We start from the raw sequence: 14,871 nt of genomic DNA, 5'->3' as shown, positions 1-14,871 counted from the left end.
CACACACTGTAAATTTATTGAGCTCTTACTATATGTCTCACATTTTGTCAAGAGTATTATTATGCATTTAAAACAATTTTTAGCATTGGTCTATAAAACACTGCTCTTTGTGCATTAAAACTTGAGTCCTGTGAATGCTGAAGTAGTCCTATGATTTGTATTTATTGTTTGAAGAAAGAATGTAAGCAGTACCTTTCTTTTTCTCCGTAGTATTTGGAAAAGCAATCCAAGCTCTATCACGAATCAGTGACGAGCTGTGGCTAGACCCATCTGAAAAAGGTGTAAGTAAGATATACCATATATTAAGGCAAAAGAAGATGTTTAAAGATCCCAGTCCAGACTGAATGTTAATTTGGAAACCCAGAAATTGTAATTATTCCTTTCACTGTTCATCTTTATTTTACATATCGGAATACATATTATAAAAATCATGCAGAGAAACACACGAGATTTAAATCAGATCTTGCAAACTGATGGTCAAGAGGCTAGATATGTTTTGTGGGATTGCACTCATTTTTAAAATTTTTTTTTAAGATTTTATTTATTTGTTTGACAGACTGAGATCACAAGTAGGCAGAGAAGCAAGCAGAGAGAGGAGGAAGCAGGCTCCCTGCTGGGCAGAGGAGCCTGATTTGGGGCTCGATCCCAGGACTCTGGGATCATGACCTGAACCATAGGCAGAGGCTTAACCTGCTGAGCCACCCAGGAGCCCCATGCACTCATTTTTTTTTTTTTTAAAGATTTTATTTATTTATTTAACAGAGAGAGAGAGAGAAACAGTGAGAGAGGGAACAAAGCAAGGGGAGTGGGAGAGGGAGAAGCAGGTTTCCCGTTGAACAGGGAGCCCGATGCGGGACTTGATCCCAGGACCCTGAGATCATTACCTGAGCCGAAGGCAGACGCTTAATGACTGAGCCACCCAGGAGCCCCAAATGAAAAAATTTCCTAAGCTTAAAAATTGGGAAGGTCCACATAAAGATCTGAGTTTCTTTCTTCTCTTAAAAACTTAGAAGATCTGACAGTTTGAGGCCAGCATTCCCAGGTGGCAGTAGTTGGCTGGCACTGACTGATGGTTTCTCACTTTAGATGAGGCAAGGGATTGTCATTTTGCTGCCATCTTCTTACGCCCTTTTAAATTGCCTTCTGCCAACTTATATTGCATTAAAGTTAAAGGCATTTACAACTTTACAATTTCAACATGCAAGATTTTAGAGTTAATACTTACATGTTTTCAATATAGATGTGTATCCATGTATGGATATGTATGCGAATTCAATATACAATGATGACACAACCCATTTAATATTTATAATAATTCATATGTATAAGGTAGTCCATATAATGCAGTTACCATCCCACAGCCTTATTTGAACACATTTAATTGCAATCTTAAACAAAATAGAATTTTTAAAATTAATCATTTAAAGAAAGTTTTTTCCTTAATACCTCTTATTTTTCAGCTTGCTCTAAGATCTGTGAATTCTTGTCGGTCAGCATACGGATGTGTCCTCTTCTCTCCTCTGTTTTTTCAACATTATCAATGGTCAACCTCAGTGAAAGTAAATGAGAATGATTCGACAACATCAAATTTAAATTGCAAATTGGGAATGAAGGTAAATCTAAGTGGCCCTGGTTTTCTCTGGTATTGTAGAAATTTTTTATTACACAGGACATAACATCTATTCTGCATTTAATACATGGTTTAAAAGGCATGCAGGACCCCCCCAATGTTTATAGCCGCTATGTCCACAATAGCCCAACTACGGAAAGAGCCCAGATGTCCATTGACAGATGAATTGGTAAAGAAGATGTGGTATATATGTACAATGGAATATTGGAATATTGTTCAGCCATCAAAAAATTAAATCTGGGCTACCTTGGTGGCTCAGTGGGTTAAGCCTCTGCCTTTGGCTCAGGTCATGATCTCAGGGTCCTGGGATCGAGCCCCGCATTGGGCTCTCTGCTCAGCAGGAAGCCTGCTTCCCCCTGTATCTCTGCCTACTCGTGATCTTTCTCTCTGTCAAAGAAATAAATAAAATCTTTAAAAAAAAAAATGAAATCTTGGGGCGCCTGGGTGGCTCAGTGGGTTAAGCCTCTGCCTTCGGCCCAGGTCATGATCTCAGGGTCCTGGGATCGAGCCCCGCATCGGGTTCTCTGCTCAGCAGGGAGCCTGCTTCCCCCCTCTCTCTCTGCCTGCCTCCCTGCCTACTTGTGATCTCTCTCTCTCTCAAATAAATAAATAAAATTAAAAAAAAAAAAAAAGAAATCTTACCATTTGCAATGACATGGATGGGACCAGAGGGTATTATGCTAAGTGAAATAAGTCAACCACAGAAAGACAATTATATGATTTCGCTCATATGTAGAATTTAAGAAATGAAACGGGATCAAAGGGGAAAGAATGAAAAAATAAAATAAGATGAAATCAGGGAGACAAACCATGGGGTGCCTGGGTGGCTCAGTGGGTTAAAGCCTCTGCCTTCAGCTCAGGTCATGATCTCGAGATCGAGCCCCACACTGGGCTCTCTGCTCAGTAGAGAGACTGCTTCCCCCTCTCTCTCTGCCTGCCTCTCTGCCTACTTGTGGTCTCTCTCTGTCAAATAAATAAATAAAATCTTTGAAAAAAAAAAAAGAAGTCCGGGAGACAAACCATAAAGGACACACTCTCTCTCTCTCTCTCTTTTCTTTTAAAGATTTTATTTATTTGAGAGAGAGAGCACGAGCATGAGCAGGGTGAGGGTCAGAGGGAGAAGCAGACTCCTTGCTGAGCAGGGAGCCCAATGCAGGGCTCCACCCCAGGACCCTGGGATCATGACCTGAGGCAAAGGCAGATGCTTAACTGATGGAGCCATCCAGGCGCCCCAGGAGACTCTTAACTATAGGAAACAAACTGAGGGTTGCTGGAGGGGAGGTGGCTGAGAGTTTGTGGTAACTGGGTGATGGGCATTAAGGAGGGCACATGATATAATGAGCACTGGGTGTTACATGTAACTAACTGATGACTCATTAAACTCTACCTCTGGAATTCATATTATACTATGTTAATTAATTGAATTTATTTAAAAATATTTTTGAAAGATTCTATTTATTTATATGACAGACAGAGATCACAAGTAGGCAGAGAGGCAGGCAGAGAGAGGGGGAAGCAGGCTCCCTGCTGAGCAGAGAGCCCAATGAGGGACTCCATCCCAGGACCCTAAGACCATGACCTGAGCCAAAGGCAGAGGCTTTAACCCACTGACCCACCCAAGCGCCCCATAGGCTATTTTATTTTTAAGGTTGACATTACATAGTCACATAGTTCAAAACAGAAATAAAAATTTAAAAATATTTTTTAAAAAAGCATGTAGGCCAAACCTATTCACTTACGAATATACATACTCTTCTTTTGTTAGTTAAACTAACCAAAACTGTATTAAGTGTGTGCTGTTCTATGTTGTATTTGTGTTACAGTCAATTCTGCCCATCTTTAGATGTCTGAATTCCCTCGAAAGAAATGTAGAGAATTGCAGAATTTTCACCAGATCCGATCAGTGCAAAGTTGTCATTCAGTTCTTTTGCAGACATGGTAGGTGTCATTAAAGCTAGTTTAAAGCACTGTGTGTTTTTTGTTAGTATTTTTTATGTTTAGAGTATTCAAACTGCAAATTAAGATTTCTCACTGCATTCCTGCTTAGAATCTGGTTTTGTGGTAGAGCCGTTGTAAGTACTTGAAAAGTATTATCTTACGTCTTCATAGAAGTATTACGAAGTAATTGGTAATAATTTTTTCCTTTTCCGACTTGTCAGTGACACAAGCTTTGCCTGCATACAAACCACTTTTTTTTTTAATGTCTACTTTAATTCAAACAATAGGTGTTTCTAAAATTATCTGGCTGCTTGACGATATTCTGTGAGAGTGCCTTGGTAACAGTGTTCTTTGGTAAGAACAGAAAGGAATAATGGCAGCCTGTATTGGAAGTCAGATAGTCAGATAGTCCTGGATCTGGGAGGCAGATAGTCCCATATCTGGGACCGAAAGAAGTGTGTTAACACCCCCAGGGTCACAGAACTAGTAAGTCGCCAAGCCTGGCTTTGAGTCGAGCCCCACTAATAGGAGCCAAAACCTTTATATATTCTCTCTGTCACACCAAACTGTAAAACACATTTCCTGCCTCATAGCCTTGCCGGGTAGATATTCAAATGTTTTACTCACAAGACATTTACATGCTTGAGTATCTCTAGCATGATGGTTAAGAGCATGAATTCTGGAGGGCCCAAGGTCTGGGGCAGAATCCTGCCCTGTCCTTTACTTGCTGCTACTTTGGGCAGATTATTTAACCTCTGAGTGCCTCATTTGCTCCAGATGTAAAATGGGGATCATGTTAGTCCCAGGATTCTTGGGTTTTTGTAAGGATTCAGTGAGTTACAGGAAGTTAGAGTTCTACAGTGTTTAAAAAAATGCCTGGCACATTCTCTAAGTGTTAGCTCTAGTTACAACTTTTATAACTGCTGCGATTTTATTTGAAGTTAGCAAGTAGAATTAAATGCTTTAAAAAAGCCCATTCCTGGGGCGCCTGGGTGGCTCAGTGGTTTAGGCCTCTGCCTTGGGCTCAGGTCATGATCTCAGGGTCCTGGGATCACGTCCCGCATCGGGCTCTCTGCTCAGCAGGGAGCCTGCTTCCCTTCCTCTCTCTCTGCCTGCCTGTCTGCCTACTTGTGATCTCTGCCTGTCAAATAAATAAATAAAATCTTAAAAAAAAAAAAAAAGCCCATTCCTGGAGCACCTTGCTGGCTCAGTCGTTAAACATCTGCCTTTGGCTCAGGTCATGGTCCCAGGGTCCTGGGATCGAGCCCTGCGTTGGGCTCTCTGCTCAGTGAGAAGTTTGCTTCTCTCTCTCCCATTCCCCCTGCTTGTGTTCCTTCTCTCACTATGTCTCTCTCTGTCAAATAAATAAAATCTTAAAAAAAAAAAGCTCATGCTTGTGATATTATAAGTCCAAATCTTTTTTTGTAGTGGAACCGTCTTCTGGAAGGTTATGATAGTGTCACAATTATCTTATATCTGTTACTTTGCCTGACATTTATCTTAATATTTTAAGCTCAAATTCTATTATATTCTTCAATTTTTTTCCCTGCAAAATATCAATGATTTAACATGATTTCCCCCCTTCTTTGAATTTTAGTTCATGTAATAGCAGAATCACGTAAAGAGCATAATTAAAAGCTCAGCAGGCCTTGACATCACAGACTTGGGTGTCGATTCCTCTATATTTCTTTCTTTTCTTTTTTTAAGATTTTATTTATTTGGGGTGCCTGGGTGGCTCAGTCATTCAGCATCTGCCTTTGGCTCAGGTCATGATCCCAGGGTCCTGGGATAGAGCCCCCCATTGGGCTCCCTGTTTGGTAGGAAGCCTGCTTCTCCCTCTACCATTCCCTTGCTTGTGTTCCCTCTCTCACTATCTCTCTCTCTGTAAAAACAAAAACAAACAAACAAAAAAACAACAAAACCCTTAAAAAAATAAAGATTTTATTTATTTATTTGATAGAGAGAATACAAACAAGGGAGCAGCAAGGGGAGGGAGAAGCAAGCTCCTGAGCAACAAGGAGCCCGATGTGGGGCTTGATCCCAGGAACCTGGGATCATGACCTGAGCTGAAGATAGTTGCTTAACCGACTGAGCCCCCCAGGCGCCCCTCTTCTATATTTCTTATTTGTTTGTGAAACTACATAAGCTTTGTCAAAGCAAATTGAACAAACTTTTTAGGATCTCAGAAAGTAAGAGAGTTTTATTCGAGCCCAAGTTAGGACAACTGCTGAGGAAACACACTTTTCACAGGGAAGAAAGTGCTCCAGAGGATGAACAGTTTCTACAGGCTTATGTACATTTTTACATCTTGTAAAAGCTGAAAAGATGACAGATGAGCATGTAGGCAGGCATCACAAGTTTCATCGTAAAGGAGTGCGGGGAGCAGGAGCATTGATTGAGATGCCGCAGGGACAAGATGGTTTTCCTTGAGGTTACTCACTCACAAAGCAGATGGACTTTGCACATGTGGCGGGCAATACAGCAGGCTTTTGGTTCGAACAAACTTTACATACAGTCATGCGAACTTAGGAAGAAATCTAAGATGGCCTCCCTCATGTATCAGGCCTTTAGAGAATTTTTCTCTCATCATTTCTCTGAACTCACATTTTCTTTTCTGGAAATAGGGATAATCTTACCCGCCCTCACCTTCCGGGGTTGTTGTGAATGCGAAGCAGGATTGTCAGTTCAGAGCAGAGCGTGGTGTCTGGTTCGGAGAGAGGACTACGTCGTCGGTGATTGCTGCTGTTACAGTGACCCTCATCACTTATTTCCAGTTAGATTTTAAACAGCCCATTTTTCAGTTTCTGAAGAGTCTCTCAAGTGCCTTGATTATGTCTAATGTCTGAGATACATATTTGTGATTGGTTGATTTTTAATAGCTTTTGCAGGCAAGCTGTAGGAGTTAGGATGCTTTGAGTTGCAAGTAACAGAAAAAAAAACACACACACAGAAAACCCAACTCAAACTGACTTTAATAATTAGGAGGAATATCGGCTCGTGTAATGAAAAGTTCGAAATTAGGTCATAGACATGGTTTGACCCAGGCTGCCGCAGCTGCTACTGCTTTTCCTCCTTCCTCTCTCTCTCTCTCTCCCCCTCCCTTCCTCCCTCCCTCCCTTCCTCCCTTCCAATATTTTATTTATTTACTTGAGAGAGAGAGAGAGAGATCACAAGCAGGCAGAGAGGCAGGCAGAGAAAGAGAGAGAAGCTGACTCCCCACTGAGCAGAGAGCCCGACGCAGGGCTCGATCCCATGACCCTGGGGTCATGACCTGAGCTGAAGGCAGAGGCTTAACCGACTGAGTCATCCAGCTGCCTCTTTCCTTTTCTTGTAAAAATTCACTCAGTTCTACTTTCCTCCATGTGATTTACCCTGAGGCCAGCTTGTGTTATAAACTTTCAATGCTAAGGCTTTCTGCAGCAGCAGCCAGTGGGAGTGAGAGCCTTACCTCATGTATCCAGTGAACAAAAGCGCTTGGCTTTGCCCTAACTGCACCAACTTACATTAATCCTAGTGGACAGGGCATTCCCATCTCTAATTAAATCTGGTCCAGATTTAATTGCAGGGGGATAAGATTACCCCAATTTGATTTGCACCAATGAGGGCCTATCAGGGATGCTGGAAATAGAGTTAGTCCCCCCCAAAACTCAGGGTTGCTACGAAATGGGGAAGGGTCAGTTCAGGAGGGAAGGGGACCAGAGGACATGGATGCTGGTATGTAATTGGTGTGGTTATAGTTTCCAAAACTGTATGCACACGGCAGATTATGCTTGTGATTTTGTATCTATAACCTGGTGGGGAAACACGGTTCAAATTTAGTTGAGAAAAATCATCTGGGTAGAGAGAGCTCATAAGCTGCTACAAATACATGTTTGGGATTTGGGAAGGAATTAAGGACAGTGATGTAAATTTGGCGCTCTTTACTGATAGAAAACAATTGAAAAAACACGAGCTACTAAAAAAGACTAACGTCTCTAAATCTGACCACGAAAAGTTCCCAGAACAGTGATTTCTTGAATTATTTAGCATCTGTGAATAGGAGACAACGATTGGTATCATCAAGAACCAAGATGCACCTGAAATATTTATTTTACTAATAATTCCACCAATTCTCCATACTTTTTTGCACTGGCCCTAGAGTTGGTACAGATGAGTTCCTGAGCTCCTGAAGAACACTCTCGGATATAACGCCACATGCTAACGTGTCCCATGTCCTGTCCTGGCTCAAGGGGACAGCACCCCCACAGAGGGGCGGCGCTTCTTTAAGAGGAGGAGAGCCCTGGGCTACTGAGTGAAAATAAAACTTTGATTTATATGCTTGTGTTAATGAAGTGATGTCAAGAAGGCTGGCCTCCCACTTCAGTGTTTCAAGTTTTTGTTAAAGGGTCTTCTACAGATGGGCTAATGACTTTAAACTCGCTTAACAGTGAACTTAGAGGGATCGGGTCCTATTTGAATAACTTACAAGATTTTTGAAGGATCACTCACCTCCACAATTCTAAACCCTACAAATGTCACATCTCCAAAATAATGGTTGTTCCTTAGCCGTACCCCTTCAGGTTTGCAAGAGTTCTCTGGACCCATTGAGGGAAGTTCCAAATTGAGCTCATGAAATGGCAAGTTGAATTCTCTCCTAGCATCAGGAGTCCCATGGCCGGGAGCAGATGGCGTGAGACATTACTACTCAGAATGATCCGTGACCTGGCTGCTGGGCCCCAAACTGTTGTTACCAGTCTGTGAGATGATAAGGAGCTTATGCCAGAATTTAAGCCAAACATATGACTAAGCATTTGCTTTAGTTCAGCTGTTGTTGTTTTTATCTTTTTTTCTTCTTCTTCTTTTTTTCTTTTTGAGAGGGAGGGAGGGAGAAAGAGACAATGAACAAGTGGGTAGGAGGGTCAGAGAGAGAGAGAGAGAGAGAGGCAGACTGTTGAACAGGGACTCCGATGTGGAGCTCGATCCCAGGCCCTGAGATCACAGCCTGAGCCAAAGGCAGATGCTTAACCAACTGAGCCACCCAGGCGCCCCTTTTTTTCTTCTTTTTAAAGTGGGCTCCACGCCCAGCATGGAGCCCAGTGTGGGGCTTGAACTCATAACTTTGAAATCAAGATCTGAGCTGAGATCAATTTGGATGCTTAACAGACTGAGCCACCAAGCACCCCAGTTGTTGTTTTTAACAGTAAGATTTTCTCAATAAAAATCATTTCTCATTCTAACGCAAAACTCCTTATCTCATTACTATCCAGTACTTTGCGCAGCACAAGATAAAGTTCATAAATGACCCAGGGAGAAAATAGGACTTCTAAATGTTTACCCCACTTGCAGCCTATCAAGGAAAATTGTTATTAAACTAGAAGACTAGAAAAACCGCAGTGAAGAGGTACATGCTTTAAAAAGACTGTAGTGGGGACACCTGGGTGGCTCAGTGGGTTAAAGCCTCTGTCTTCAGCTCAGGTCATGATTCCAGGGTTCTGGGATCGAGCCCCACATTGGGAATCTCTGCTCAGCAGGGAGCCTGCCTCTCTGCCTATTTGTGATCTCTATCAAATAAATAAATAAAAAAATATTTTTTAAAAAAGTATAGTGGATGGCTTCTGGGGGGCTCAGTCGGTTAAGTGTCTGACTCTTGATCTCAGCTCAGGGTCTTGATCTCAGGGTCATGAGTTCAAGCCCCATGTGGGCTCTGTGGCCAGCGTGGAACCTACTTTAAAAAATAAGATAAAATAAAGAGGGTACAGTGGATGTTCTTTGGACCAGAGATTCAAAGGAGAGAAAGGTGGAGAGGGAAGGCATTGTGGTTAATGGCACCACAACTGGGTGAGTTTCTAGTAAGTGGAAACTCCTGTGAGGAGGGAGCAGGACAGAGCAGTGTGAGCAAAGGTATAGGTTGAAAGTGTTTGGCACTTATCTACAAGGAAAAAGGAGAAGATAGCCAAGTGGCAAGAAAAGGAGCATCAGGAATGACAAAGAAATTAGATATTCTCTGCTTGGACATCTTTGACAATGCCAGTATTCACTTCAGTGAAATATTTTGAGGTATGTTCTAGAGGTATGATCGTGCTGTATATACCAAGGCTGTGTTTGAAGAATACTGGAGAAACTGGTAACAGTGTTTCCCTCTGTGGAGGATACGGGGGTGGCAGGAGTCAGGGGCTGGGGGTGACTTACTTTCCACTGTCTGCTCTTTGGTATCTTTTGAAATTTAGACCACAAGCATCTAATACCCGTTGCTCCAAAAGTAACTTGAAAATAGTTTTTAAAACAGGGTAAGTTGTGCCAACTTTTGAGCTTTGTGTCTTCCCAAAATCGAAATCACAGTAATTCCTCACAGTGCCATGCTCTTTGTAGTATATCCAAAAATTTATGGAGGAGTGCAAAGATGTAATAGGTTGGATTGGTCATTTCAGTGTTCCAAATTCCTGTCCCCACCCTGCAAATCCTCCCCATTTATCCAGGGTAAAAGCCAGAGATCTTACAATGGTCAGTAAGGTCCTACATGGGTTGGAAGCCCTCTGCCTAGCAAGCTTTTTCTGCAGATATCATATTGCTTGCTCCTCCTCCAAGTCTTTACTCAGATGGCTTCGTTTCCATGAGGTCTTCCTTGACCTCCTATTTAAAATTGCTATCTACCGGGGTGCCTGGGTGGTTCAGTTGGTTGAACAACTGCCTTCAGCTCAGGTCATGATCCTGGAGTCCCATGATCGAGTCCTGCATCGAGCTCCCTGCTCGGCAGAGAGCCTCCTTCTCCCTTTGACCCTCTCCCTTCTCATGCTCTCTCTCTCTCATTCTCTCTCTCTCTCAAATAAATAAAATAAATAGATAAATAAGAAATTTAAAAAAAATTGCTATCTACCATGACTGGCACCCCCTAATGCCCTTTCTGCTTTGCTTTTTTCCTGTGGCCTTTATTATGACGTCACCTATCAATTATTATAATTATTTATTTTCTTATTGTCCGTCTCCCCTCCCTAGAAGGTAAGCTCTGTGAGGATAGAGATTTTTGTCTAATTGGTGCTTTGCTAATCCCTAGCTCTTAAAATTATTCCCGTGTAGTAGATTACCAAACAAGTGCTCACAAATTATTTGCTGCTTCAAAAGCCGGAGTCTGTTCCCCCAGCTGGAATCTTGGCTGGCCGTGGGCTTGCTTTATCAGTTAAATAGAAGCGATTTTGTGTGAGTTCCAAGCCTAGGCCTTAAGAGGTCTGGCAGCTTCCCCCGTGAAGGCAGGAGCCTTTCCCTCAGCATGAGAACAAGTGCTGCACAGTAGACTTCTGGAGGATTAAGACCATGTGGTGGGAGGCCTCAGCCTTCCCAGCAGTCTCAGCTGTGCTGGTTGTCCCACTGAGGCCCTAGACATGAAAGTGAAGCCATCCAAGATTTTCAGCCACTGCTAAGTATGCTGAAACCAGAACTACTCAGCTGAATTGTGAGAAATAACAAATATTTGTTATTTCAAGCCACTAAGTTTTGGAGTGGGTTGTTTTCCAGCAAAAGCTAACTAATGCAGCTTTGTGCATAGTAGGTGGTGAGTAAATACTTACAAAATTAATAAATGTTGCCATTATTAATTTTGTGTCAAAAAAAATCCAGGAGTACCTGGGTGGCTCAGCTGCTTAGGCATCCAACTCTTGATTTCAGCTCAGATCATGATCTTGGGGTGGTGGGATTGAGCCTTGGGTTGGGCTCATGCGCTGGGCATGGAGCCTGCTTGGGATTCTCTCTCTCCCCCTCTCCTCTTCCTCCCCAAAAGAAAAAAAAAATCCAAGTTAGATGAGAAATATTTCTAGTGAGTCCTTTTGATTCCCACAACATTAATATGCTGTAGAAAGTTACAGCCCACTTGGATTTTATTACATGGGCTATATATTAAACTTAGACTCACATTCTACCGACCCTTCTTAAAATAGCCTTGTAAAAGTCAGCCTCGCCGAGCTACAGGTTCCTCTTCTGAGACTAAGTGCCTACCCCATGGGGATATTGTGATGACCATAGGTAATGTGTGTAGAGTGCATACTACAGTTGCTGGCACGTAGTGCCGTAGCTGCTCTGACTATGCACTCTTCCCCTCATCCTCTCCTCAGAGGAAAAGAATTCACAGACCAGATGTTTGTTCATCATTACCAGAAATCCAGAAATAGCAGACCTGGATGAAAGCTAGTGAAAGAGAATGATAGCTACATGAACTGTAGTGGGCAATCACTATTTTACATACAGTTTAAGAAATAACCGTATTTCAGAAGAACTTGGGAGCTCTACTGCCCGATTGGTCCGGGGATATGGCATGTTGCATGGTGTCCACTAGGGGGCGATAAACACATTTCATAGAATAGTGCTCCTTCAAGCTACAGGCACCTGCCAGACAGGAAATATTTCTTTAATTTTATTATTTTAACGTGGCTGTGAAACTTAGACTTTTTAAATAGTTCACATCGCACTTAAAATGATTAACGGATTGCTTTATTCTTTTTAAGGTATTAGAAGAACTCATAATGTGTGTTTTCAGGAAAGTCAGCCCTTGCAAGTTATTTTTGAAAAGAATATGTGTTCTAACACACTAGTTATTCAACCAAGGTAATGAATTTTCTGGTGTTTATTCTTCTTTTTCTGAGTATAATGTGGGAGCAGAGTAAATAATTAATGACTTTAGTTAAAATTTGAAGTCAGTTACATTTTTTTAAAAAGCTAACATTAAAAAAAAGCTAACATTTGACTTGGAAATATCTCCTTACAAGGTCAAGAGGAAACCCCAAGAAAGATAATAGTAGATAATGTAATTGATTAGTGGTAGCAATATGATTTAGTGGCAAGAAAGTTCTAAAAATATCCCATTAGTGGCTTTCTACATTAAGTGATACCAAGAGAAAAATATATTACCTAATAATACTTTGCATTTATATATTGCCTTCTGTCTGAGTCATAAAACACACAACACAAGGAAACATTAACATCTTTTATGTAAACTGATTTTATCCCAAGTGTTTGCATTTTTTCTTTAGAGAATGAATTAGGTACATTTGTCAGTAAAAGTGCACCCAATTATTTAGTTAAGCTGTAGCATTAAACATTAATTACTTTGTGAACCAAAGATATTTTATCCTTATTGTGTTTTAAGCTACACAAGCCATACATGCTCCTTGTAATACATCTAGAGTTTATAGAGGGTTGTAAAGATAAAAAATGAAAAGTTTTTCTCCTCTACCTGTCTTCTCTATCCCACTTGGCAGAGGTAACATCAATCAGCAATTTGGTGTATATCCTTGTGGATCTTCTTCTATATAGCCAATTTCTCTGTAACTCACCCTCTCCTATAGCTATGGATAGCTTTCTTTCTCTCTCTTCCTTCTTCTCCCCTCTCACATTTATATTATTTATGAGACACATACTTGTCATTTTTTTCACAGAAAATGTCCTACTATTATTTGGCAACTTGCTTTTTTAAGTTTCTGTGTCAGTTCACTTAAATCAATCTTACTGTTTTTAATGATTGCATAATTTTTCATTGTATGAACCAAAATTTAGTTACCCATTATCCTATTAGTGAAAAAGTAGGTTGTTTCCAGCTTTTTGCCACACACAAAAAGGGTATTAGTTGCCTATTTCTGTGGAACAAATTTCCCCCAAACTCAGAGCTTTAAGATACCAGACATTGATTACTTCATGGTTATATGTATGGCTTAACTGGGTATATCTGGCTCAAGGTGTCTCGTGAAGTTGAAGTCAAGCTGTCAGCCAGGGCTGTGGTCTCATCTGAAGGCTGGACTTGGGGGGGGCGGGATTCGCTCCCACACTCACTGACATGGCTGTGGAGAGGTCTCAGAAGATTAACTTCCAAGCTCACTAGTCAGGTTGGTGGTAGGCCTCAGTTCCTCACCACACAGGCCTCTCTGTGCACTATCTGATTATCATCACAAAATGGCCACTGGATCAGAATTATAGAGAGTTGATTGAGATGACCGATTGAGAGAGAGAATTCACAAATGGAAGCCAAAGTCTTTTTATTTATTTTTAAAGGTTTTATTTATTTATTTGACAGAGAGAGAAATCACAAGTAGGCAGAGAGGAGGCAGGCGGGGGGGGGGGGAAGCAGGCTCCCTGCTGAGCAGAAAGCCCGATGTGGGGCTCGATCCCAGGACCCTGAGATCATGACCTGAGCCGAAGGCAGAGGCTTAACCCACGGAGCCACCCAGGTGCCCCTAAGCCAAAGTCTTTTTATAACCTAATCTCAGAACTGACCTATCATCACTTCTGCCATTTTCACTGTTAGAAGTGACTTGGTAAGTTAAGCCCACACTCAGGGGCAGAGGATTGTAGGAAGGCATGAGTACCAGGAGGTGGGGATCACTGTGGGGCCACCTTATAGGCTTAACACGGAATCCTAGAAATGAAATCACTGGGTCAAAGGCTTACCAAATTTTAAATTTGCATACATACTGACTACCAAATTACTATCTTAAATGTTGTGCCCATTTACATTCCCACCAGAAGTGTAGGGGAGTCCTTTCAAGTAACATACATGATCAGTCTTTAAAATTTCCGTTAACTTGATAGGTAGAAAATTGAATTATTAGATGTCCATTTTGTTGTGTCGATTCCTTGGGAGCTTGAACATCTTTTCGTATATTTATTAGTGATTGTATTTTTCTTCCTTTTTGAATTGCACATTTATGTTGTAATTTTTTTGTATCAGGTTATTTGGTATCTTATAAAACACCGCCCCCGTAACACTGGAAAAGCTCCTAGATGCATCTGGTAGGTGTTCCTGACATTTTGGCCTCAAGAAACACTGCTGAGCTAATGTCTAGCATCAGGTTAATGTCAATATTACATACATTCTAAGAATCTCATTTTTATCTGACAACACTTCAATTTCATAAGTAGCCCAGATCTTGTAATAAAGATAAGCTAATTAAAAATGGGCATGGGGCGCCTGGGTGGCTCAGTTGTTGGGCATCTGCCTTTGGCTCGGGTTGTGATCTCAGGGTCCTGGGATCAAGCCCCGCATCTAGCTCTGCACTCAGCGGGGAGCCTGCTTCTCGCTCTCCCACTCCCTTGTGTTCCCTCTCTCGCTGTGCCTCTCTCTGTCAAATAAATAAAAAATAAAATCTTTTAAAAAACGGGCAAAGGATTTGAATGGATCATTTGCCAAAGAAGATATACAAATGGTTGAAAAGCACGTGAAAATGCGCTCAACTTATTTAGTAGTTAGGGAAATACAAGTTAAAAGAACTTTAAATCTGTGAAGTACAGTATGTGAATTCTTTATCAATACCACTATTTTGAAAAAGGGAGCCCAGGATAAAAGG

General features: G+C 41.5%; 1 protein-coding gene across 3 annotated transcripts in view; it reads left to right on the top strand.

Annotated features, from left to right (window-relative positions):
• Window positions 1–14,871, top strand: part of RAD9B (RAD9 checkpoint clamp component B) — a 34,748-nt gene that overhangs the window by 1,886 nt on the left and 17,991 nt on the right. The window contains exons 2-5 of one of the 3 annotated variants that reach the window (XM_032876309.1): window positions 211–281; window positions 1,461–1,613; window positions 3,454–3,568; window positions 12,040–12,139. In XM_032876309.1, coding sequence (XP_032732200.1) covers window positions 211–281; window positions 1,461–1,613; window positions 3,454–3,568; window positions 12,040–12,139 — 439 coding nt within the window. Of the gene's footprint in view, window positions 1–210; window positions 282–1,460; window positions 1,614–3,453; window positions 3,569–12,039; window positions 12,140–14,871 lie in introns of those variants that run through there. The other 2 variants (XM_032876310.1, XM_032876311.1) reach the window with 2 other exon arrangements.

This window comes from Lontra canadensis, unplaced genomic scaffold (assembly GCF_010015895.1).
Source record: "Lontra canadensis isolate GAN:19392208 unplaced genomic scaffold, GSC_riverotter_1.0 scaffold58, whole genome shotgun sequence".
Classification (NCBI taxonomy): Eukaryota; Metazoa; Chordata; class Mammalia; order Carnivora; family Mustelidae; genus Lontra; species Lontra canadensis.
Note: the sequence above shows the minus strand (reverse complement) of the source record. Positions and strands in the feature narration are given on the sequence as shown.